Source organism: Caretta caretta, chromosome 2 (assembly GCF_965140235.1).
Source record: "Caretta caretta isolate rCarCar2 chromosome 2, rCarCar1.hap1, whole genome shotgun sequence".
NCBI lineage: Eukaryota > Metazoa > Chordata > Testudines > Cheloniidae > Caretta > Caretta caretta.
Genome location: NC_134207.1, coordinates 181,439,944 through 181,466,415, shown reverse-complemented (window position 1 = coordinate 181,466,415; position 26,472 = coordinate 181,439,944). Strand labels below are relative to the sequence as shown.

Genomic DNA, 26,472 nt, shown 5'->3' with positions numbered 1-26,472 from the left:
ATAGTCAGAAAAAGTCTTGTTTGGGTTTTGTAACATCTATTTCATTTCCATGCCTAATTAGCATTTTGCAGAAAAAATTCAACATCTTTGGACCTCCTTACACATACACATCTGCAACTGCCTTCACAGCATAGCGATCTGCTGGCTCTGCATTAACTTTAATTGTGTTCTACAATTATGTTTAAGGTTATAATCCTAAAAGGTACACACAAGCTTAACTTTACACATATGAATGAAGTCAATAGAACTACTGTGTGTAGAGTTACTTGTGTATTTGAAGGATCTGGGCCCAAATTTGTTTCTGGTACTTAATTATGGTTAAGGATAAATGTAAATTCAAACTGCATATCAAACACAAATTATCTAATACCTAATGTTCATATACCTGTGGGTATATTTGAACAACATACCCCGACATAAAGAGGCTCAGTGACTGTAAAGGTTGTAAAGTCTATCTTTCTATTCACACATCCTAATTTTGTTTGTGTGGATAGAGAGCCTGGCTCTGTCTGTATTAATTCAATTCATACAGTTTAAGAACTTGTGCTAAATGTGAAATAAATCTGCAAGTTCTAATGACACAGTTACCATAATTCTCTCATCAATCTCCACAATCCAAAGACAAGATCCAGTATATCCTCAGCTATACTTTGGACAGAATATTGATGCTGAATACTAATACTTACTTAGTTCTTCTTATGCACCATGACTCTTCTAAGATGTAATAATTCACTCCTAGTTTTAACAAATCTTTTTTCACTTCTTTTGCTGGTTTTCGACTATACATGGAATACACTATTTTAGTTCTGGCCCTTTGAAAATAAAAAATCCATAAAAGCTGTTAGGAAATAGGATGGGAGGGTGGGGAGAACCAAATTATTTAGGATGGATAAAATAGCCAGCCTGAGATACCATAATGAGGGGGATTGTATAAAAAAGGCAGACCGCTTTGTAAGAAAAGCATGTAATAAAATTATATTTATGTTAGAGTACTTGGGTTTAACATTTCTTAAGTTATTTGCCCTCCTATTTAAGACATGGCACCAGGAAACACTGCAGCTTCTTATTTCATACCGACTGTGTATCACTTGTGGGAGAGAAGCAACGACTTTCTACTGAATTGGTCTTTAAGACACATTTATATTTTAGATGATTCAGTTCCAGACATTTTGTTCTAACTTCACTCAGATTCATTCCACAGATTTTGACTGAAGTGGGTTATGTTTCTTCTGGTTTAATGAGAAACAAGATGAATTTCCTGGTGGACCCGTTTGCCCTCCCAGGAAAGTGAACTTCCTTCGATTTGTAAAGAGAGAAACTTCAAAAACAGAACTTGTTTCTTTCCATTTTCCACTAGCCTGAACAAAACACGATTTTAGTTTAAAGACAAGAAAGGGTGAGCAGAATCACTAAAAAGGAAAGCCTGGCATTGTGATCTACTGTCAATGCACTGAAGCAATGTACATAATCATATAATAACCTTAATAGAATTCTATTTGTCCTGTAAAAGAGAAGGTTGGTGAAAGTCTGAAGACATGCAGTGAATCATTTAGAATATTCTCTACAAAATCCTGTCAGTCTAGTGCTCATATGATTGTGGAATGGGGAAGTAAGGCAAATAGCTGTTTTGCAGACTTGAACCAAAATATTAAGGCTCTGATACCAAATACAGTTGAAGGGGATTGTCTGGAGACAGAGAGCAACATGATTATTGTTGGATCTTACATGTGACTAGAAATATACTATAAACTTGTGGCACTATCTGTGTGCTCCCCTTCCCCTACCCTCTTTCCACAAACTTGAGTTGCTGAAGACTGTTGCAATGATACTTGTGGATAAGATGTTAAAACTTTTTAAATAAATGAATTTCAGAAGCCAATTTACACAAAAAGTTCAGGTTCCGAAAACTGCAAGGAAAACAAATTAAGCCGTCAAATGCCATATGAAATGAACTGATCAAAAAAGTCTGTGCAAAATTTGAATTTCAATCAGTCTTAATAAAAGAAGTTCCTAACTTAATAATCAACATTTAAATAATATGGATTTAATATTTCAAGAAAACACAACCCTTGCTTCCAGTAATAACTAAGTAAAACCTGCAATCTTGAGAACTTGTCTGTTCACTGGGCCATGGGAAAACAGAGCAACAAGAGGTAGATTTAGTAGCAGGATGTTGCTTCAGACTTCATAATTACACAATATTTTTGATTACTAAGGCTATATTTATACTTTAAATGCTACGGTGGCACAACTGCAGCTGCATTACTGTAGCACTTCAGCGTAGAGACTACCTATGCTGATGCGTGGACTTCTCCCGTTAGTGTAGGTAATCCACCTTCCCAAAGGGCGGTAACTCAGTCAACGGCAGAATTCTTCTGTTGATCTAGAGCTGTCTACACTGGGGACTAGGTTGGTTTAATTATGCCATATAGTGGTGTGGATTTTTCATACTCCTGAGCGACACAGCTGAGTCGATCTAACTTTTTAGCATAGACCAGCCTTAAGTCTGAACCATTACAGTGTCTCTACTACTTCTATCCCACAATGGACTATTGTCCTTCAACTTGCTGATGACTATTTTAAAACAATGTTGATTAGTCAAATAAAAATATGACCTAGAACTTCATGGGTTTTTAAAAGATTGTACTAGACAACATGATGATCATTCCTGTTGTACATCGCAAGGCTAAAATAATTAATGTTAGAGGAATAAAACTGAACTTTGAAATTTACCTCAGCCCTGCATCTTCATAATGGGGATGATTTACAATCGGTCGAAGGGCAGACAACTTGACACTAGCCATTGTAGGCATCGCTCCTGCAAAAACAGCATCTGTAATATATAATGAAAGACTTATTTAAAGCAGGGATAATTAAAAAAAGGGGAGAAGAGATTCAGTTTCAAATAGTCAAACCAGGACAATACAACAGAATAAATGTAAGGATGGAGAGATCTGTTGCACTTTAAAAATAAATAAATCAATCAATCCTTAAATTTAATTGCTCTGAAAGCTTGGTTCAAATAGCCTGTGAAGAGATGCTCAAAAGACAAAGGCCAAGGATTTTCAAAACTAACTATTTATTTGGGATGATAAGCACCCTCTGGAAAAAAAAAATCTGACTTTTTAAAGCAACTCAAGTTGAGCACCCAAAACGAGGCATGCAAAAATCACTGGTAATTTTGGAAAGTCTTGAGTACTGTATCAGTCTTAAGGAATTAAACTATTAAATTTGTGGACTTAATATATTTTATTAAGTCTTTTTGGTCGTGAATCTGTATATTGACACATTCATGCCAGTGTCGATTTTTACTTGATTTCTGATGCATGTACACCCAAGTATTTCCCACCTGACTGTGATATAAGTCCTTAGTGCATGCAGATACTTTCACTTTTATAACTATCTATTTACGGAGAAGCAGCTCATTTTCTGATTTATCCGTCTACCTTTGAACAACAGGAGAGGAACAAACAGGGACATGCCCTAGAATGAATAGGGCGTGCTCTACTGATGAAATGAAGAGCAAAGCCCAAGTCTGCATATGGATCCATGTGGATAGAACCCTACAATTTATGTTGAGTCCATTTAAGTCTATTAGTGATACTACAGCAGTGCCTAGGGGTCCCAAACAAGTTTGAAGCCCAACAGTATTAGGCTCTGTACAAAATTATAGTAAAAAACAGCCTCTGTCCAGAAGAGCTTATAAAACTAATAGAGAGGGGAAACAGAACCAAGTGACTTGTACAACGTCATGCAGCACGTCACTGAGAGCTAGGACTGAAATGAAGGTCTCCTCAGTCCCAGCTCAGTATTTTATCCACTAGATCATGATGCGTCAGTCAACTGAGCACTGTATATGTACAAAGGTCCACAAACATGGCTCCAACTGCATGAACGATACCCAAGTACGTGAATGCTGTTGCACTTAAGAACACAAGCATTTTCAAAAAGTATGTTCATCATATTTCAGGAGAAACTTTTGAGACAAATAATGAACTTTCCTTTAGGAATTTTTTTCTTCTGAATAGAATTATACTGAGGTTTTAGCCAAAATGTGATTGTCTTCAAGAAAAAAGGCATACAAGATGTTACTAACTTATACTAACTGTTGTTCTTTGAGATGTGGGTACAGACATGCACCCAGTATACCAAAGCCAGAGAACTTTGCCTAGCAGTACCCGTAGAGGCGGTGCACACATCCTCTAGCTCCTTAGACCCCCCCCAGGTTATTTAGGGGCAGTGCTGCCTCAACCTCCCTCTCAGCACACCAAACATCAAGAATTGAAACTCCTATGTAGAGGGGACAGAGGGTGTGTCATAGAATACACATCTGCACCCACATCAAAAGGAACAGTAACAGCACATTAAAATAACTGTCCTTTCTTCTTTGAGTGAGTGCAGACATGTATTTCACTTAGGTGACTGACAAGCACTATCAGGACATGTGGCTCACAGTCTATTCTGAGAGCAACTGCAAGACTGCCTTCCCAAAATTTGCAGAATATCATCATGCTTTGTAAAATTATGTACGGAAGACCAAACAACAGCCCTGCAAATGTCCAGTATTAAAATATCACTGAGAAATGCAACGGATGTCACTTGGGAAGTAGTCACTCATTGAAGTAGTCACGGCCACAAGAAAAACACTGTCTTTTGGCGTAGAAAAGACAAAGAACAAATTGCCTGGGGCTCAAATGGAAAACCCATGAGGGCAGCCAACAGAGTGCTAAGGTCCCATTGAGGAATCACTTCCTTTACCAATGGAAAGAAACGAGTGACCCCTTTCATGAACCTGGCTACAATGGCATTTGAAAAACTGATTTCCCTTGGATAGAGGATGAAATGCTGAAATTACTGCCCAGAGGACCCTCAACGAACTGATAAGACAGACCACAGGACTGAAGGTGTAATAGGAACTCCAAAATGTCCTGAATGCGGGCTTGCCTCAACTGAACTCCCTGGGGACAAGAACTAAGTTGAAATACATTTCCACTTAGCCAAATATGTAGTCCTAGTAAAGGATTTTCTACTACTAAGTTGAACCTGTTGAACAGCTGTGGAACAGTGCTCCTTCTGATCTAACCAGGCGGCATCCATGCAGTGAGATGTCGACTGATTGGAGCTGGATATCAACAATAAAATCCCAGAAAGACTGAGATAAAGAAGCTTGAAGTAAACTTTCACACTGATTGCTCCAACTCTAGCCATGCATGGCAAGAAGGAACTGATGGTGGTCAGGGTAGCACCACCTTTAAATAACCTGAGGAGGAGCTAAGGGGTCAGAGGACACAAGTGCAGCACCTACAGTTACCTGTAAGAAAAATTCTCTGGCTTTGGTGCACCTGAGTGGAATACATGTCTGCCACTTGCAGAACAGAGGATTCTCACTTAAACATAAGTGAAATACAAGGAACGTATCCCAGCATTCCAAATATGTTAGTTAAAAAAATTGTTTAATTTAATCTGTGTCAAAAACCATGTGTGTAATGGCACAATAGTATTTTGAAAAAATGCAGTTAGCATTTTAATTGGCTTAATCTTGATTCAATTCCAGCATCTAATAAGGTTTAACTGCTCCTGACTGACTGCATTTTGACAGATTATTGCTAAAAATTCCTTCAGTTACAGCTCAAATAAGGACATCATCACACACAACTAAATAGTTTACCTTGTCTGGTACTGGATTTTATCCATTCTAAAAGTTCTTCCTGTGGCAAATTGCTAAATTCTCCCATTATGTTCCACTGATTCTGAAGGTTTGCTGATCCCTCTATTGCCATTATTGCTAAAATAGCAAAGACCAATGTTTTGGGCTGAATTTTGCCAAAGAGCCATCCAAACAACTGAAATATAAAAGCCAGTTAATTCCAAAATACCTACAGTATTATACAATATTCATGTCTTATGATTTTAATTTCTCCAGTAGAACCTGTCACACATATTACAATCAATCACAGATGTTCTTTTAGGGCCCAGTCCTGCTCCTATTGACGTCAATGGAAATTCTGCCATTAACTTCAGTGAGAGTAGGATTAAGACCTTAAGTATTCACTTAAGTTGACTCCACTGGAGTATGCTGCTCCTACTTTTCTTATACTATAAAATAAGAAAATATGCATTAATGCAACTTTAAATTTTCAGTGATCATAAAGTCAGGGAATGCAGCAGTTAAGGTTCATTCAGCAATGTCATCTAAATCTCACATATGTAGTATTTTATATTCTTGTCAAATGAACAGTTCAGTATATTTCTGATCATTTTAAATGTATTTCATAAAAAGATACAGGAAAGGTCAACTTTTTTTAAGAACCCAGAAGCAAATCAGAAAGGAAAGAGTTAAATGGTAGAAATTTACTGTTACATCACATCTATTCTTTCCCTCTCCCACACTGAAAGAGATAGGCTTTGTTTGAACAACAGTGCAAATGGTTTGAAGCAGACTTTGAAGTGCACATCTCAGTAAAATGAGTATTGTGTAGGGAAACAGGAATTCTGTTTTACTGCTCTACTGTTTTGCTTGATCAAGGACAACCAATCCCTGCCACACTTTCCCTAACTCCCCAAGTACCCACAAAACATATCCCTTAATTTTTATTGGCAACTTCTGAATTAAAAAAGCAATGGTTTACACTTCATGCTTATTACACCTGGTTACACACTGTTTAACAACTTGGCGCTAGCTAAATGCATTCCCATTAATCAGAATTTATGTAATTACTGTACTATTAAAGCAGCAGGAATTACCAATCACTGTTAGGCTAAATTATTTAATTTCCAATTAAGACCTTCCAATAAGCCAGCAGTATCAATTAAACATGTGCCACATAACAGTATTTTATTTTTTATATAATACACTGCCTCTGGCAGCAGAGAGGGAACATGGCCAAAGCACCATCGTTCTACAGGGTACAACATACACTCCACTGTTTCTCCCAGAAGAGCCCAGCTCCTTCCCCGCTGAGGATCTAGCACAAGCAGCTGCACTAGTCTGGAGCATTCACTGTACACAGTGTACATGGCCCCAGTGTCAGTCAAAGCTTCTTGTTTCTTCTTTCCACCTGAGTGCTTCTCTACAGATCTGGGCATTAATGAGAACACTAGTTTATATAACCCAAAGGGAGCAACCTGCTGTCTGCTGAATGAATGAAGCAGAAGGAGCTTCTTATATGGGCTTGCAATGATTGTTTTGATAATAAAAACTTTTATTTGGAAGGGTGAAAAAAAAAACTTTATAACCACATTTAGATGGTCATAACTTATGTTACTTTCTTGGGGAAAGTGCTTACAACAGAGAACAAAAGTAGATGTGTAGATGCCAGAATACCACAAACCCGTTTTATGGACATTTATAATCCTACTCATCTCTAAAAATTAAAATGTCATTTTATATAAATATAATATGATGCTGACCAATTAATTTGACTGCTGATCTGTTTTTAGTAGTTGGTAGCTCTTTGGCAGATGTACTAACAGCTACATTGCAATCTCAGTTTAAGTGAGAACGTGTTAGAACATTTAAACTCCTTAGTCAGTTTGCTGCTTTTCAGGTGAAGAAAAACTACACTCCCATAATGGTTCTATAAAAACCTGATAAAAGTAACAGTATTTTGTATATATGCAGAACCCAAATACAACAAAAGAATCTCCTTTTATATGAGGTTGTGACTAGATTAGGAGGATTCTCATGTGGTACATGATTCATAAATATGCTCTGCCAAATAAATCTTTAAATGTTTGCAAGGAATATTTTCTTAATTTTCAAGTCCATCAGAACGTTTTCTGCTGGTTTTTAAAATTCCACTTAGGATGGAGTAATTCCTCCTAATTTAGAGAGCAAACACACACAAACAACGTCAGCTTTATCATCAGCGTGTCCCCCACGCTGCAAGATGCTGCAGTGAGCAAACTGTGCTCAGTTTGATAATGAAGGGTATAATCATCCATGTGATGCCCTGAAAGAAAAACAACCAGCAGCAGAACTAATCCCATTCCACAGATGCCCAGTCTCAGGCTATGTATTCTTGGACAAAAAAAGGTGTTTTTACTGTAAGGATAACTAGTGTGTGTTAGCTATCATGCTGTAAAACTCTTAGTGGTGACAAGGCATTGTAGTTTTACCATGAGGCAACCTAGATGAGGTCAACCATGGATGGGGTTATAGTGCTGACCTCGCCTAGCTATTTCACAGCAAAAACAACTGCCTTGTTTCTTCTTAGGAGTTTACAGCAAGATAACTATCATGCATTAGTTATCTCACTAAAAAAAAACCCACCTTTGAGGTTTTATCTTCACTGACAATCTCCCTCCTACTACTTATCTTGGGGACTAGATTAGATGGTCCAGATCGCTTGCTGTTCTGTCTTATGTTCCTAAATCTTTGTAAACTGTTTTCACCCTTACCACTCTCATAATTGCTTAATCCTGACATCCATCCCACAGATATCAAATCCTCCCAGAACCTTATTCTAGACAAGGCTGGACAATCATTTAGTCCTGACTCCCCTCTAATCCTAGTCGGACCAAAAAGCAGTTATTCCGTCCAGTTCTTTTTATACATATACAGCCAGATTCTTGAGTTTGCCTGAGCTATTCTTGGCTGAGAACCCAATGGGGGAGGCTGAAAGCCACTTTTACACTTCCTTGGTCTTGGAGGTAGTGCGAGGTCTTCTCATCCCCTTTGTGTAAGGTAGGGCAACCTCATGTCTGCTCTAATCTATGCTGGATGCAAGAGCTCCTAGGGCCATTCCAGTCAGTGTAAGGCATGTCAGCCATAATCTTTTATAAGATTATGTCTTATCTTTTATAAGATTATCATAATCATAAGCCTCCTCTTGATGCATGAGAAAAATGCTCTAGGAAGAAGCTAGACTCCATCTGTCAGACTTAAGTACTAAGCCCCAGTACCCTATCCTGAATGTGTAAATACAGTAAATGGAATATGTAGGTACTTTAGACCTTTTAATTAATTGAAAGTTTTATACTTACTCTGCAAAAGTTAACATTTTATGCATACTGACTATAAAAATGAAGGTTTGTCATAATGCTTTCCCCCCACATGTTGCAACACTGGTTTCAAATTAAATTGATGAGTGGATAAAATTTTGATTATTTCAACTGCTCACTTATCCAGAACATTATAGAGAGTAGTATTTGGACCTCAAATTAATATGCAAATAGCTAAATTATTCAATTAATCAATCAGAAAACAATCAGAGAAGCAATATATGCAATCTGATGGGGTCAGATCAGGATCATTGTTCTTATGCTCAAAACTGGATAATGCAGATGAGCAATGTATAGTTAAAGCAAAATATATTACATTACGAAACAGTTAGTTTAAGAATCTCAACTTCCACCGTTTAAAAAGGAAAGGCCAGGACATAAAGCTATATGGTATATGCAGGATTATGCATCTAGTGTTTTTGTTAACTTAAAAGATATTACACCTAATGATATACTCTTAGAATTCTCTGCAAATTTCTAGTTTGGATGCTGTAAGCAATATAAACATATTTCAGTTAAGCACTGAAAAATAAGACTCAATTACCAAGTTTCATATCCCATGATGATAAACATTCTATGCAACAGAGGTCACTTTGAATTTATAGATAATGTTCATTGAAGAGTACATACTTTTAGTATTATGAAACCAAAGTTTTACCCAGGTTTAAAATTCAGGAATACTTGCTTGGTAATTAAATTGTAACACACTGCAATATTAGTTACCAGTTACAAACAGCAGTACCTAAGCTTTCAACTTTGCTGTGTTCACATCTACTTTAAATAAGACAGACATGAGCATACTGTGTGAGAGCAAGGCTTAGGAGTGAATTGGAAATTACAGAAAATTGAAACCCATGCACAAGTTTGTCTAAAAAAAAAAATCTGTTTTGCTACAGTTCAATTAAATTTGCAGAGAACAAACATTTAGCTAACTGCTGCAGGAAAGAGAATATCTGATTTAAACTAGGGCTGTCAGTTAATCGCAGTTCACTCATGCAATTAACTCAAAAAAATTAATCGTGATTAATCGCACTGTTAAAACAGAATACCAATTGAAATTTATTAAATATTTTTGGATGTTTTTCTACATTTTAAAATATATTGATTTCTATTACAACACAATACAAAGTGCACAGTGCTCACTTTATTATTTTTATTACAAATATTTGCGCTGTAAAAATGATAAATAAAAGAAACAGTATTTTTCAATTCACCTCATGTAAGTACTGTAGTGCAATCTCTTTATCATGGAAGTGCAACGTCAAATGTAGTTTTTTTGTTACATAACTGCTCTCAAATACAAAACAATGTAAAACTTTAGAGCCTACAAGTCCACTCAGTCCTAATTCTTGTTCAGCCAATCGCTAAGACAAACAAGTTTGTTTACATTTACAGGAGGTGCTGCTGCCTGCTTCTTATTTACAATGTCACCTGAAAGTAAGAACAGGCATTTGCATGGCACTTCTGTAGCCGTCGTTGCAGGTATTACATGCCAGATATGCTAAACATTCGTATGTCCTTTCATGCTTTGGCCACCATTCCAGAGGACATGCTTCCATGCTGATTATGCTCGTTAAAAAATAATACATTCATTAAATTTGCGACTGAACTCCTTGGGAGAGACCTATATGTCTTTGGTTCTGTTTTACCCGCATTCTGCCATATATTTCATGCTATAGCAGTCTTGGATGATGACCCAGTACATGTTTGTTAAGAACACTTTCACAGCAGATTTGACAAAATGCAAAGAAGATAGCAACTTGAGATTTCTAAAAATAGCTACAGAACTCAAACCAAGGTTTAAGAATCAGAAGTGCCTTCCAAAATCTGAGAGGGATGAGGTGTGGAGCATGCTTTCAGAAGTCTTAAAAGAACAACACTCAGATGTGGAAGCTACAGAACCCGCACCACCAAAAAAGAAAATCAACCTTCTGCTGGTGGCATCTGACTCAGTTGATGAAAATTAACATGCATTGGTCCGCACTGCTTTGGATCTTTATCGAGCAGAACACATCATCAGCATGGACGCATGTCCTATGGAATGGTGGTTGAAGATGAAAGGACATATGAATCTTTAGCACATCTGGCATGTAAATATCTTGCTACGCCGGCTACAACAGTTCCAGGAAAATGCCTGTTCTCACTTTCCGGTGACATCATAAACAAGAAGCAGGCAGCATTATCCCCTGCAAATTGTAACCAAGTTTGTCTGTCTGAGCGATTGACTGAAGTAGGACTGAGTGGACTTGTAGGCTCTAAAATTTTAGAGATTGTTTTATTTTTCAATGCAGTTATTTTTTGTACATAATTCTACATTTGTAAGTTCAACTTTCACAATAAAGAGATTGCACTACAGTACTTGTATGAGGTGAATTGAAAAATACTATTTTTTTGTTTTTACAGTGCAAATATTTGTAATCAAAAATAAATATAAAGTGAACACTATACTCTCTGTATTCTGTGTTGTAATTGAAATCAATATATTTGAAAAGGTAAAAAACATCCAAAAATATTTAAATAAATTGTATTCCATTATTGTTTAATGCGATTAATTTTTTTAATCGTGCGATTAATCGCGGTAAATTTTTTTAATATCTTGACAGCCCTAATTTAAACAGATCTGTTAATAATTTCTTAAAGATGTGGAACAGTAAGACCAAACAACTATTCCTGTGAATCTGACAAAGAAAAATAGCACTCTTTGTATAGAGTGTGGATTTAAGAAAAAGGAAGTCCTAACTCACTGGATATTGTTTAAGTGTAAAATGAAATACTACATTCCAAGAAAACAATATGTACCCTATTTTCATGGCTTTAATAGCTATTCCTCCCGCAGCCCCAACTCCAATTTCTCTTGGTCTCCTTTATGTATCTGAACTCTTTTTTCTTATGCTATTTTTTTAAGAGGTTGTTCATAATTTTATCAAATGTATGAGCAAAATAAAAGGAAAGCAAAGGGCAGAACGTAATATATTAGGCACTTACAGAGTTTAAAAAAATATGAAAAAATATCATGTCATGAATTTTGTCTCCATTTTCAAGTTTTTGGGAAAATGGGGGAAGATGATTCTACAGAAATGTTTTTGTACTCGTATGAATATAAATAATCTTGGTCTTTTCTCCAACCATGAAATTTTTAAAAAAAGAAAAAGAAAAACTTAAAAAGCTGATAGGGTTGCATTGCTGGCTTCATTCATTCTTCTCCAACAGATCTCAGATGGTCATGATGGGCAGCTGCTTGATGGTTCTCACCACCTGTGGAGCATTGCAGGCTTCATTCTTACTATTACCAGTGAAGGAAACAGTAAGTGACTACATCAATAAACTGATGACATCTCTACAGGCACATCTTATCTAGTGCAAACAATGCTAGCTCCCAGCTGTCTCAGTGTTCAAAGGAAGTTGGAATTGGATGAAAACCACCGGCATAAACTAAATCACGAAAGCTGTTGATATTAATAAGATACTATTAAGCTCATCCCCCCAGGTTTCAAACAAGTGAAGGTGTGGGGGTGTTCCTGCTGGACTCATTGCTCCTGAATAGTCAAATGGCATCAGAAATACTATCTTTCATTTCAACTGACAAGGAGATCTTTGCTCTGGTGAAGTAACGTAACCCACAATGACCTGGGCTGAATTACTGTAGTTCTCTCGCTCTAGTACTGAGGGCAACTATCATATGAAAACTTCAACTACTAAATCAACTCACCTACTAAATCAAAAAGGCTAAAGAGTCTACATATCACCAGTACTTTGCATGCTAAATAGCTCCTCATTCAACTCTTCATCCATTTCAAAGTACTGTTTTTTCTCTCTGAGACCACTTCTCCCTTCATGACTTACCAGAGTAGTTATGATTGACCAGAGGGCTACAGCAGACTAGCCCCTGAGTTGCACTCTGGGTTAAGGCGTAGCAGAAGGTCCTAAACTGTGGCACACATTTCCTATGCTGTAATGGAAGAGTTCTAGTCTTGTCAAGATTTGAGCAAGATATAAAGATCCATCCGTTTACACAGGCTTTCCAACAATAACAAAGCAGCAAAAGAGCCCAACAGCATTCTCCTGGGTAACAGAAATCAACAACTAAAATAAGGGAAGAATGAAGAAGAATGTAGGCCTATTTTGTACAGAATTCACTATGAATCAATGCTTTAACCACCACAGACATATCACAGTGATGGGCACATTAGAAGTAGGAAGAGACAGAAAAAAAAAGACTAAATATTTATTTTATTGCTTTTCTGGTTCAAAGGGCAATTTTTATTTCAAATTACAATACACTGACATTTGTTTTGCTAATTTACAGACCCCTGAAGATACAGCTTTAGAATGTCTATTTTGAGAATCTTAATGGAAGTTTTGTTAAAATACTATTACTCACAAAAAAACTTAAAAAAATTATGTTGCCAGTGCACTTTACAGATGCAGAACAGAGGCAGAGAGAGATTAAGATCAAAACTTTGCACTCATTTTGGGTGCCCAATTTGAGACTAGGACCTAGTTTTTCAGGGTACTTAGCACTATATAGCACTTTCTATGTTCATATCACAGCTCCCACCAACTTCAGTTCCAGCTGAAAGTGTGCAGCAGTTAAGCAAATCAGACCCCAGGATATCAAGACAGGCACCCAGAAAATAAAGACACAATTAGTGACCACCTGTGAAAAATATGATTTATGTGACTTGCCCAGCATCACATGGGAACTCTGTGAGAGAGGCAAGAAAAGAAGCCAATTCTCCAGGGCTCCATGAAACTGGTAATCATGAGATCATCTTTTATCTTCCTTGACTCATTTACTACACACCTTCCAACTTCGGCAACAAACAAGGCAAGGGTCTTACAGACAACAACCTCCTTTTCTACACAACCCCCAGAACAGATCTATCCTGTTTAAGGAACAAGGAAAGGGAATGCAGGAAGGGAAAGAACACAAAAAGTGGTCACATAACAAGGAACATTTACTAACCTCTTCCATAACTACTGTTCTTTGAGATGTGTGGCACATGCCCATTCCACTTCAGGTGCATGCATGCCCAGTGCACAGCTGTTAGAGATTTTTCCCTCAGCGGTATCTGTTGGGGTGGCACACATGCCCTCTGCTACTCTCATGCTGCTGCGTGATGGTATAAAGTGTGGAACTGCTCCAAACTCTCCCCAAGTCCTTACCAGTCAGACTCCGATACAGAAGGGCTGGTGGCGGAACGGACACATTCAACACGTCTCGAAGAACAACAGTTATGGAACAGGTTAGTAACTTGTTTCTTCTTTGAGCGATTGCACATGTGCATTCCACTTCTGGTGACTCACATACAGTTCAATCTTTATTCAGGAAGACTCCGATCCCACCCTCAGATTGAAGGACCACATGTTCAAACTTGGCATCATCTCGAGACGCTGAGACACTGCACTCTCCAAAGCAGTCATCTGCTCAGGCAAGACCATTGACTCTGGCACCAGCCCTGTTGATATTAGATGCCATCTTCCTGTGACTCTTTCTCAGTACTGGAGGAGTATGGACCCAAGAATTAGCAAGATGACGAGAAGCACTTCTGATGCATGCAGATGTGTTTGGTACCCACTATGAGCGAGACGGCTCCGAGGATGAATGTAGGGCTACCTCCATCAGCAGAAACTTGGCCTCCCTGTCCTTCTTGGCTCAAAATCCCTGCAAGGTAGGCACCAAAACATGGACCTAAGTCTTCCCAAGACACTTCAGGCAACTGGAGTGTGGGTCACTCACTGGAATGGCAGGGCTTAAGGACTGAGTCATGCCCCGGCTGAGGTAGCAGTACCCAAGAATAGGTAATTCTATAACTACCTAACACTATAAACTACTAAAACAAGGAAAAGACTTGTGATAGTAAGACCACACTCTCCAACAACCGTCATAGATGGTAAGAAGTCTCATGGGGTTGGGCATGGCGCCGCCCTTTATACCATTGCACAGCAGCATGAGGGAACAGAAGCCACCTGTGCTGCCCTGACAGGCACTGCTGAGGGAAAAAATCTCTGACAACTGCACTGGACACGCACGCACCTGAAGTGGAATGGACATGCGCAATCACTCAAAAAAGAAAAGACTATCATAATGCATGTGCACAATGGGGCTGAATTAAAATTATAAGTAACCTTAATACTGGCACTTCCTAATGGAGCGACTGACTTTGAAACCTGAATTATGTTCTTTTAACAGTTTTTACTGTTTAATTTCCTAGGTTTCCTAAAAAAAAACAAACTGAAAAATATTCCAAATGTGATACCATACTGACACCCACATGGTTCTGGAAAACCAGTCCCTGGAAAAATCATGGAGCAGGTCCTCAAAGAATCAATCCTGAAGCACTTGCATGAGAGGAAAGTGATCAGGAACAGCCAGCATGGATTCACCAAGGGAAGGTCATGCCTGACTAATCTAATCGCCTTTTATGATGAGATTACTGGTTCTGTGGATGAAGGGAAAGCAGTGGATGTATTGTTTCTTGACTTTAGCAAAGCTTTTGACACGGTCTCCCACAGTATTCTTGTCAGCAAGTTAAGGAAGTATGGGCTGGAAGAATGCACTATAAGGTGGGTAGAAAGCTGGCTAGATTGTCGGGCTCAACGGGTAGTGATCAATGGCTCCATGTCTAGTTGGCAGCCGGTATCAAGTGGAGTGCCCCAGGGGTCGGTCCTGGGGCCGGTTTTGTTCAATATCTTCATAAATGATCTGGAGGATGGTGTGGATTGCACTCTCAGCAAATTTGCGGATGATACTAAACTGGGAGGAGTGGTAGATACGCTGGAGGGGAGGGATAGGATACAGAAGGACCTAGACAAATTGGAGGATTGGGCCAAAAGAAATCTGATGAGGTTCAATAAGGATAAGTGCAGGGTCCTGCACTTAGGACGGAAGAACCCAATGCACAGCTACTGACTAGGGACCGAATGGCTAGGCAGCAGTTCTGCGGAAAAGGACCTAGGGGTGACAGTGGACGAGAAGCTGGATATGAGTCAGCAGTGTGCCCTTGTTGCCAAGAAGGCCAATGGCATTTTGGGATGTATAAGTAGGGACATAGCGAGCAGATCGAGGGACGTGATCGTTCCCCTCTATTTGACATTGGTGAGGCCTCATCTGGAGTACTGTGTCCAGTTTTGGGCCCCACACTACAAGAAGGATGTGGATAAATTGGAGAGAGTCCAGCGAAGGGCAACAAAAATGATTAGGGGTCTGGAACACATGACTTATGAGGAGAGGCTGAGGGAGCTGGGATTGTTTAGCCTGCAGAAGAGAAGAATGAGGGGGGATTTGATAGCTGCTTTCAACTACCTGAAAGGGGGTTTCAAAGAGGATGGCTCTAGACTGTTCTCAATGGTAGCAGATGACAGAACGAGGAGTAATGGTCTCAAGCTCCAGTGGGGGAGGTTTAGATTGGATATTAGGAAAAACTTTTTCACTAAGAGGGTGGTGAAACACTGGAATGCGTTACCTAGGGAGGTGGTAGAATCTCCTTCCTTAGAGGTTTTTAAGGTCAGGCTTGACAAAGCCCTGGCTGGGATGATTTAACTGGGAATTGGTCCTGCTTCGAGCAGGGGGTTGGAATAGATGACCTTCTGGGGTCCCTTCCAACCCTTATATTCTATGATTCTATGGTTCATCAGCAGGGTTGGAACATGTAGATCCACTACACAGACCTCTGGCCCTTAAGCTAAGAGAGGAACTGATAAAAATAGTTAGGTTGTTAATCACTATGTAGACCAGCACTAGAGCGGGAGGAGACACACACTTTGCCAGTACGTTTCACATAGATTTGCTTACAGCAGTGGAATGGTGAGATTCAGGAAACTTGGGTTCCATTCCAGGCTCTGGAAGTGTGTGCGCTTTAATGGGCAGACTCTTCTACCTGTTTCCCTCAAGCTTGATGCTTTTCCTGCCCTATCTGCTCCAACCTTTCCCTTTCCCACCCCACCTCCTTGCTCTAGTCCTATTCTCTTTGTCTATCCTAGTCCCTGTCTCCATTACTCAGGGTTCACATCCAAGTCCCAGTTTCTTCACCCAGCAAATCCCAGTTCTCCCCCTCCACCCCAACACTTTTTCAGATCCATCACCTCTGCCCATTACCCCCCCGCCACACACACAAAGGTTTAGTCCCAGTCTCTCCCTTCCAACCCCCAGTCATAGTTGCTCTTCCTCCACCACCCTTAGTCCCAGACTCCTATTCCTTTCCACCCCCAGTCCGGCTTTTGTCCCTTCTGCATTTGAATCAGACCAGCTTCCTTCTCCACACTGCCTGAGTGCCCACAGGGGGTCATTGATAGGACAGGTGCACAGACACTCCATTCTTAGTTCCAGTGCCCAGCCCAGAGCACTGGGAGCAGCCATTACTGGGAAAGTCTGGCTTTGCCCCTGCTACCACGCACTGAAATATATTCTGTCACTCTGTGGGGCTGGCGTATGTGCAATCCTGTTACATACAGAAGCTTTGAGGAGCTGCGGCATGTCTAGTTGTTCTGTGGAAATGGCACACGTGCAGTCCAGTCACACACACGAGTTGTGAGGGAGGGAGTGTGCACTCTGGTCAGCACAAAGAACTGACAGAGGCTCAAGCATGCTCAGTGAAGATGAAATCTTTGGAGATTTGCTGCTAAAATCTAAGGAGCAACCCAATAGCTGCAGCAACAAGAGGAGCTGGAGGAGGCAGAGAAGTTGCCAGGAACTAGAGAGCCAGAGACCCCTGGAAGGGGTGGCCCTGAAGTCTGTGGACCAGGTATTGACTCAAGACTGCCTTCTGTTTGTTTGTTAACCTTTGTTATAAAAGAATAAATCTCCTTAACTGAGACTGGGTGTGGCAGTGCATGCTTGAAGATAGGGTGCAGCGGCAGCCCCTCAGTGACAGACGGCAAAAGGCTTATCCCCGATACAAAGGCTTATCCCCAAACTCTGCCCCAAAATGGACACGTTTCAATACCCTGCTTCAATGCATGGCGGTGCTACAACTTGCCAGAATTTTTGAACATGGGCAAAATGTATTTTCCCCTAGCCTTTTTCTTGTAAACAGCTGAACTCTTTTGGTCGAAAATTTTCAAAAACTCAGCCTGAGACAGACACTCGGGCATGGAAGATTTCATCTCAACAGTTAAAATTTGGCAAAGTTATAAGCAAGTGAAAACAGGGTGTACACTGGAAATTGCTAGACCACACCTTTAAAAACAATATTGTTGTATACTACAGTACTGTGTGTACTGTACATAATGACAATCAGGCAGAATGCATTTAACAGATATTTAGCTGTGGTTCTAAAGACTCAATCTGTATTTTGGGTGTGAGGATCACCCTTGAAAAATGTAGAATACTTGTATGAATAGCCAGTTCCAACAAATATTCCACATCTGGAGAAATCTGGTCTGCTTTTCCATTATAGGTGATTTAAAACTAGAAAAATCTTATCTTTGTTTTGCATCCCAGTTCAATTTCAAAGCAAGAATATGCTTTCAACATTCAAGCCTATCTAAAACTAAACTTCCACTGAGAATTGATATGTAGACAATGAATCTAACAGGGAAAAATGGAATGTGATTATACACCAACATTAATTTTTGATAAAATTAGAGTGATACAAAACCAGCACTAGCAATGAAATGTATAGTTAAAAACAAAATGTAACACGTGCTGTCCTATAACTAAGCTCAGTACAAGGCACAATAAGACAGACTTATGCTGTAGTTACACAATTCCAAGTGTTTGTTTTAATTTTAATACTATAAGTGGAATGCTGATTTTTTAAAATTAACTTGTGTTTTCCTTTTAACTAATAAATATTACAGTTAAAAGATTCAGCAGTTATGAACAATAGAGCAGTTTATATAATTTTGGATAACAGTTCAGAGAACAATGTGTTACGGTAACATTAAGGGTTGAGAGAATTGCAGCGTTAAAGAACATCTTACCTGTTTTGAACAAATCAAGGAAGCCATAACACATAAGTGAGGTGTCAGAAACAGTTTCAGTCTCATAATTAAAATACCAAGTACAGTATATGCCAATAGCTGCAATGCATGGTATACCAGCTGCCAAACAAAAAAACACATATACAAAAACATAAGCTAACATTTTGATACATTTTCATTTAATACATTTTGAAAAATGCAAAACTTAAATAAGAGTTTTTATGTATTGCCAAAGTAAAAGAATCTTCCAAATTTAAGCAACAGCAATGGAGAAGTAGGTTTTGTTACTCGTCCTCCCTGAGGATTGTGAGGTTTTTTGTTTTTTTAAGTATGCTTATATGCGGGTAGAAAGGAGAAAGGAAAGAGGAAAAGCAGCACAGAAGGGCTAGCTGGAGAGATGGCTGGATAATCAGGAGGGCAAGCTACAAGGAAGGCAGGCAGGCAATGATAGATGCAATATTCCCTGCATGGCCGTCTCCTACCTCACAGGCTGGAAGAGACTGTTATTTATTAACATATCTAAAATAATTAGTGATCCAGAGATGAAAGATGTGACAAATACAGTTGTCACCATTACTAAATTGTGCATCTAGTGACAAGGCCAGTTATTTGTAACATAGTGCTCTGATACTCTTAAAATCAAATATCAATAAGTTCAACTCAGAGTACCAGTGCCAGACTCTTATCTCTCGACACAGTAACCTCAGACACACATTACCTGAGGAGAACTTGTGATAAAAAATGCAGCCACTCCAATCAATATCTCTACCTATTTGAATCATTTAAATATTTTTGGATGAATTAAGATGTTTCTAAAGAGCAAAACAGCACAGTGTCCCTAAATAAATCAGGAAAAATAAATAATTGGATGCCAGGCAGCTCTTTAGGAAGCTTCCCCCTTCCACTCCCCCCCCCCTTTTTTTTTTTTGCATTGAAAGAGATTCCTTCCTCCAAATTGGAAGCAATTGTCTAAGGGGCGTAGGCTTATTGGAAGCTATTTTCTACATGCTAGCCCCTAGATTCCAATTAGTTTTCTAACTGTAGTAAATATGGAAGGATTTTGCACTTCAGTCTAGGCTTCCTGAGTGCAAATTGCACTGAGTGAATGCTTAATTTCTAGTGATCTTACCCCTCATTTTAACCTAGTCTTTCAATTGGCCTCCTGGACAAACGAATTTGAATTTAGGGATTTGAATGCCAAGATGAGATATAAGCCTGTCTACCTAAACTTTGATGGCTCCACCCATCATCACACAGATGTCATATTAAGTGGGGCTGACTTTTTGAACTTAAAATGGAAAAAAACCTCAAAGAAAAGCCATCACTTAAGAATAACAAAATCAACCAAATACTGAAAAACTGAATTACTTGCATTAATAAAATATTAGGCGTAACTGACAAAGAGCAGAAAGTAAAGTAATAGGATTTGTGTGTGGTAGTTAAGCCTACAAACAAGACTATAAACACAGTCTTCAAATACGTCAAGAAAAAAATGGAAGTTGGAATCCAGGATATTCTATTTATATCATTAAAATAAAACATAATATTTTTCCCCATTACAAATAGGAGATCTTTTGTATTTGTTATTTTAAAGAAGTTATTCTGGTGACACTAACCAAGGAGTAGGGAAATAGACCAAAAAACCTAAACTTTTGAGAAACATCATAAAAAGATAATTCTCATTTAAATTATATTAAAAATGTACCAGTACTTATTCAAATTAAGGAGTCACACATGAAATCATAAAGATGAAAGTCTTACCTCACCATGGTTAAAATGATCCTCTCTGGATAAAAAAGAAATACCCCACAAATACATTATTTGTTCATAGCACAGAATCATTAATATGTCCTATAGAAGTGCACTAGTTTCATTTATGAAATAATCTGATAAATATATACATCACTTATATAGCCCTTTTCAGCCACAGATTTCAAAGCTCTTTACAAGTTGGATAAATATCTTTGTCCCATATTTATGTTTTGGCGTATCTCCAATGCTGAAAATGCGCTTTAATACTTTAATTACTTCTACAAACAATCTTTACAGCAGATTAGCTATTTGGACACAGAGCTAGAAACTCCCTATCAAAAGATAAATACACAGAACATGTCCTACTATGTATTGTTAAAACAAGTCAACTATTTACTTAGTTATGACATGCATGGTTTCTGGCTCCTTAGGAGGAAACCGTGTAAACGAAACATTGTTACAGCAACATTTGAAGCTTGTTGAGACCTTAAAAAAGATACTTCCAGAGAACCTTAACTTTGCTATTGAATTATTGTAAATCTGTTTCCATAAACTGATGCATGTATGCCTAATGTTCTTGCAGGATACTTGTGAGAAAAAAATCCTAAAGCTCATGAGTTTCATATTTGTTAAAAATCTGATAAAGACCACATGAGCAAACATAAACAAGTCCCAGTAATGATCTATGGAAAAAAGACAAAAACTCTCAGTGTAGCTGAATGTGTAGGATGAAGTGACAAAAATCTCGTTGCCCAATTCACCACTGTCATACATTAGTATCAAATACGGTTCCAAAATGGATTTAATGGAAAAGAGCAGATAGCAATAGACAGATTATTAATCTTGGTTCTGGATAGGAAGACAATGACTCCTTTGGAGCGAAACACCAGGCACTCAGTACTTTAAGAAGCACTCCAAAGCGTTTCAGCAACACAACAAAAAATGAGGATTTGACTATCCTCTCAACCCCATGTTAAATTTATTATCTATCCAGAAGAGAAAGTTAAGAGTGCAGACGCTGACAGAACAAAGGTTCATATTTTGCGATCAGAAAAGGACTTTGTGTTAAGAAGCTCTTCAGCAGGGGAAGTTTGTATCTGTAGATGCTGCTCATTCTTTATTCTGAGAGCCAGATCACAGGAGAACCGTCCAACCATAAATGAAGACAGTTTAGGAAATACGATGAACATTTTATAGGAGCACTTCCTAAAATTAAACCCAAATATCCTGGGGTTTCTAACTTGAACCTGATACTCCAGAAGGAAGGATGAAGATGATGTTTACATTCACTATTTGCAGGAGAGAAAGGGAAGGGCAAAGGAGTAGAAATATTAGCCTAAGATTGTACAGCAAACAAACAAACTATGGTAATTTAACTTATCAATAAGCACAAATACAAATAATATTTTTGAATGCTATACAGTGAAGGGAAAACCAGTTCCATTTAGTGAATAGCAAACAGCTGTCCAAAAACATGTCAATATGCTATTTTGGATCTAAAGTATCTGACATATATCAATTCAAATGAAAAGAAAGAATCCTAACATTTCTTTTGTAGCAAAAATGAAGGCTACTTACTGGTAACCACAGTTCTTTGAGATGGCTCTGCATATTCACACTTACTGGTATTAGGCCAGCTAGCGGTAAAACCTTCTCCAAGCAGTGTCCCTTAGAGTGCTCTCTCATCTCCTCCAACACCACCTTCCGCTGCACCGCTCAGTGTTTCTGAACACGTTCTAAAGGCAAGGCCATAAAATGGGGTGCAGCACCATTGGCCTGGAGCGTCGAACCGCGGCCAGTGGGAGCCACAATCGGCCCAACCTGCGGACGTGGCAGGTAGACAAACCAGTCCGGCCCGCCAGGGGCTTTCCCTGAACAAGTGGTTGACCAGCTTTGAGAACCACTGCTGTACAATACACATCAGCTACCACCACCAAAGTATTCTTTGGAACTGAAAATGGACCTGGAACTGGGACTAAGGCCAGGCCCAAACACTTAAATGGGACCAATCTGACACAATCCTCAAATCCATCCTTTTGGATCCTGAAGCTGAGACCGGAACAGACTGATTTTGGAGCCATAGAGACTCTGTTGGAATCAGATGGATCTGATGATGAGGCAAATCATCCGGCACTGCTAACAGTGTCCATCTTTTCTGTAGACCTCTTCGGAACCAAGACACCCAGAACTGAAAGCATGATCCTTGGTTCTGACACAGGCGGTTCTGAGGGCCTGATGGATGAAGCAGTGGGAACCAAAGCCAGACCCAATATTGGTTCTGACTTCCTGGAACCCTTCAACTGCTTTGATGGAAGTCACAGGAGACGAAACTGGCCTCTTGGACCCTAGATCCAATCACTGTCCAGGTCCACAGGGCTTAGCCTCACGGAGAAGCATCTGGAATCTATTCTGCCTCTCCTGGCAATCTCAGAGTGTAAAAGTCTGGCAGATGGAACACCCAGAAGGAGAATGGCTCTCTCCCAGGTACTTCAGGCACCTAATGTCTGATGCTGGGAAAACAGCAGGGCATGAAACACACCTCTTCATTCTTGGCTTTATCCTCTTCAGTTCCACCATAACCTGGAACCAAGATACTAACAAATTAACTACTTACCTATACAAATCACTAAATAACTCACAATAAACACATGGAGTAAAATGCCAGATCTGAAGGGACCGGAAAGGTTCATTTTCATCCAGGCACATGGTTGGAAGGAACTGAAGTGATAGAGGGCGCTGTGCATCCCTACATGGCCTCGCCCTCAGAGATGTGGGGGGTGGGGGAAGAGGTAGAAGGGACACTAGTGGACACTACTGGGAGAAGGTTCTACCATTAGGCACCACAATACCTATAAGAGGGAATATGCAGAGCCACTCGAAGATCATCATTAAGTTTAACATCTTAAAGGCAATACTTACCTTTCACAGAGGTCTTTCTGAGATAAAACCCACACAGTATATTTAATTGCCTGTGAACACAATGAAAGTTAACAAAATATGGACAAATTAGCATCATTCTAAAGCATTTCTGAACATTTTAAAATTCTAAAATTAAATTAAGAGGGCTTGAGATGGTACGGTTAAAACATTAGTAAAGGCAGTTTTCATTCAATATGTTTTAGATACACATGCCAACAAAGAATTCTTATTAGACAAGCAGCCTGCATCTAGCCTGTCTGTTCCTGAGTAGATTAAACTGCAATGTTTTACACATAATGCAATATACAATAACAAAAAACAGTTAGTTATATAGTCTGTCAATCAGGTACAGAATACGTGCAAAATAAAACTACAGTATATTTTTAATAAAAATTTCATTTTTAAATTGTTTAGAATAAAAATATTCAAGTTGAACAGGATCATTAGGAATAACTCTGGCCCCAAGCAACTACAAAGGTCCTACAAGCCCCCAAAATAAAAGGGGTACATAAGGGAGAGCAAATTAGTCCTAAATGTATATTAAACGTTTAAAACTACCCATTAATTTTTAAATGGCTGTTTTTACAGGCATGATTTTTATAAGGCAAAATGGAAGTTTTGGAATTCACTTCAGGTGGTGTAGGATTGGGTCAGTGGATTATATCATACAGAAGATGGTACACCATTTCTTCCAAAAAAAATCTGGCTATCATTTCTACTGTAATTTACCTAGCTCTTCCTTATTTGGATGAATGTACTGCCCTCTTCAGTACACCACCAAAAGAGGAAATAGTTAACTCACTAAATGAATAACTTACCTTCATGATGATTACTCCAAAAACCACAAGAACAATGGGAAGTAGTAGCGTCTTTGTGTATCTTATTGGAGTCTGAAATGCAAAGAAATTTTTATTTCCTTCAAATTTAGTTTTATTTACTACCAGTCTCACTTTGAAAGCTATCATGCTTTAGTCCTGAAATATTTTTCCTGAGGGTAGATTTAAATTTCAACATATAGCAAAAACAAGGTGAGCTGAAAGGAGATACAAGACATCAAGCCCTATCTAGCTACCAAATTCATACTCATAATACTGATACAGCATTTATAAATTAGTCCCCCTATGTTTAAGTAAGGCTAGACATTAACATTACATAAAGTTCTTTTCCATTTTACAATTGCCTTTAGAATCTTTCTGGAGGCTTCAATCTTATCTCCAGCTTATTTTCTTTAGTTATCGGTCATAAGACTAGAACTAAACAGTGGATCATCTCAAACACTCACCAATTCATTTTTTAGCATTCATAATTTATGATTGCGCCAAGACAAGTTTACTGGCCCTAAAAGCATTTTTACTCATCCAGCCAAAGTGATTCTCTGCACAGACAAACCACAAGACATTGGACCTCAAGATATGGTTCTCACCTACTTTTCGTCCCCTCAACATTTTTGTTACGTAGTTCTAATTATATAAAACAAGCAGTATTACAAAATTTAAAGAATCTCTCCTTATACAGTACTTACTCTCTCATCCAAATCTAAGAGCTTTCAAGTCTGAAATCATACTGTTTCTATTTCTACCCTCACGAAAATCTACAATGAAGTTAAGTGGACTTAAAAACAAACACACACACAAACACTTTCATTGGACCCTGCAGCTCCTCATGAACGTGGAAACAAAAGTCTTGCAATGACAGCAAATAGCTCTCAGATTTGTTGGCAGAAGCAATCACAGTTGAGGTAAAATATAAACGAGTTACCTCTTTTGTAAATCAATTTTCAATAAGTTACCTCTTTTTCCATGAAGTCAAACTCTGCAGCACAGGTGTACATTAATGTGTCAAAATCCTTGTAGCCAATAAATTTTGATTTTAGCAGGTTACTTATATGAGCCTGGTAAGAAATATAAAGCAAAAACCATCAGTAAATAAGAAATTGATCTCATATGCTGTAACAAAGTTATTTTTTCGTTAAACATTTTCCTATTTAGTTCAACAAAAACCCTTTATTTATAGTACAAGCGTAAATGCACCAAGTCATTATTTAGATAGATTAAATGAGATTTTCAGGTACAAAATTGTTAGGTTTGCCAAAATACATACAGCAGAAGATTACAAGAAAAAAGTTGATTACCAAGTAACTGTGGTTCATCAAGAACTTTGCATATTCATACTTAGGGGAAGCATGCTTCCTATCTTCTGTCCCCATCTAATACCCATGAACTTTGGGAACATCTTGGAATATCTAGCTAGCAAACAGCAGCGGCTAACAGGGGAGCTTTGCAAGGGAGTTCTCCAGGTGAAGGAAGGACAATTACGTGATGTTTGGGGTAGGTTTGTTATCTGTAGTGTGTGTGTTTGTGGTGTGCTTGTTGCTTGGCTGAAATATACCACATGGTATGTTTGTTTGGGGGACCATTTGCTGAACCTAGTGGCAAGGCTGAGAGCTTCTTAAAGAGGCTTTGATCCCTAAGCCCTTTAGCACCTATCAACCCTTAACCAGAGGGTAGGGCTACTCAGGAAGACCAAGGTTTTAAAAAGCCTGCTCCTAAGTAACCAGAGGAGCTAGGGAACAGGAGCAGCTAACAGGGGAGTTTTGCAAGGGAGTTTAGAGGAGGAAGTGTGAGGAAGGGCGAGAGACACTTAACATTCTTTAAACTTAAAGCCAAAAACACCCCCTAATAAAAACAAAACATTAACAAAGGAACGAGTTGCAGGAGTAAAAAGAGAATGCAGGCAGAAGTCCAGCAACAGAGTGGGAGCTATCCAGTTTATTGCACCCAATGCAGCATGTATGATTGCCTGCCCTATGGGCAGATGGCGTATGCGTGCATTCGGTGCAAGGAGCTCCTGGCCATCAGAGACCATGTACGAGCT

The 26,472-nt window shown here is 38.8% G+C and overlaps 1 protein-coding gene across 1 annotated transcript in view; it reads right to left on the bottom strand.

The window, feature by feature from the left end:
* The window catches only part of DPY19L1 (dpy-19 like C-mannosyltransferase 1), a 99,599-nt gene that overhangs the window by 6,486 nt on the left and 66,641 nt on the right, over window positions 1-26,472 (bottom strand). The window contains exons 15-22 of the mRNA XM_048839070.2: window positions 25,388-25,489; window positions 24,417-24,488; window positions 23,599-23,648; window positions 20,689-20,713; window positions 18,928-19,047; window positions 5,669-5,843; window positions 2,734-2,833; window positions 687-812 (exon numbers count right to left, since the gene is read on the bottom strand). Coding sequence (XP_048695027.1) covers window positions 687-812; window positions 2,734-2,833; window positions 5,669-5,843; window positions 18,928-19,047; window positions 20,689-20,713; window positions 23,599-23,648; window positions 24,417-24,488; window positions 25,388-25,489 — 770 coding nt within the window. The remainder of the gene's footprint in view (window positions 1-686; window positions 813-2,733; window positions 2,834-5,668; window positions 5,844-18,927; window positions 19,048-20,688; window positions 20,714-23,598; window positions 23,649-24,416; window positions 24,489-25,387; window positions 25,490-26,472) is intronic.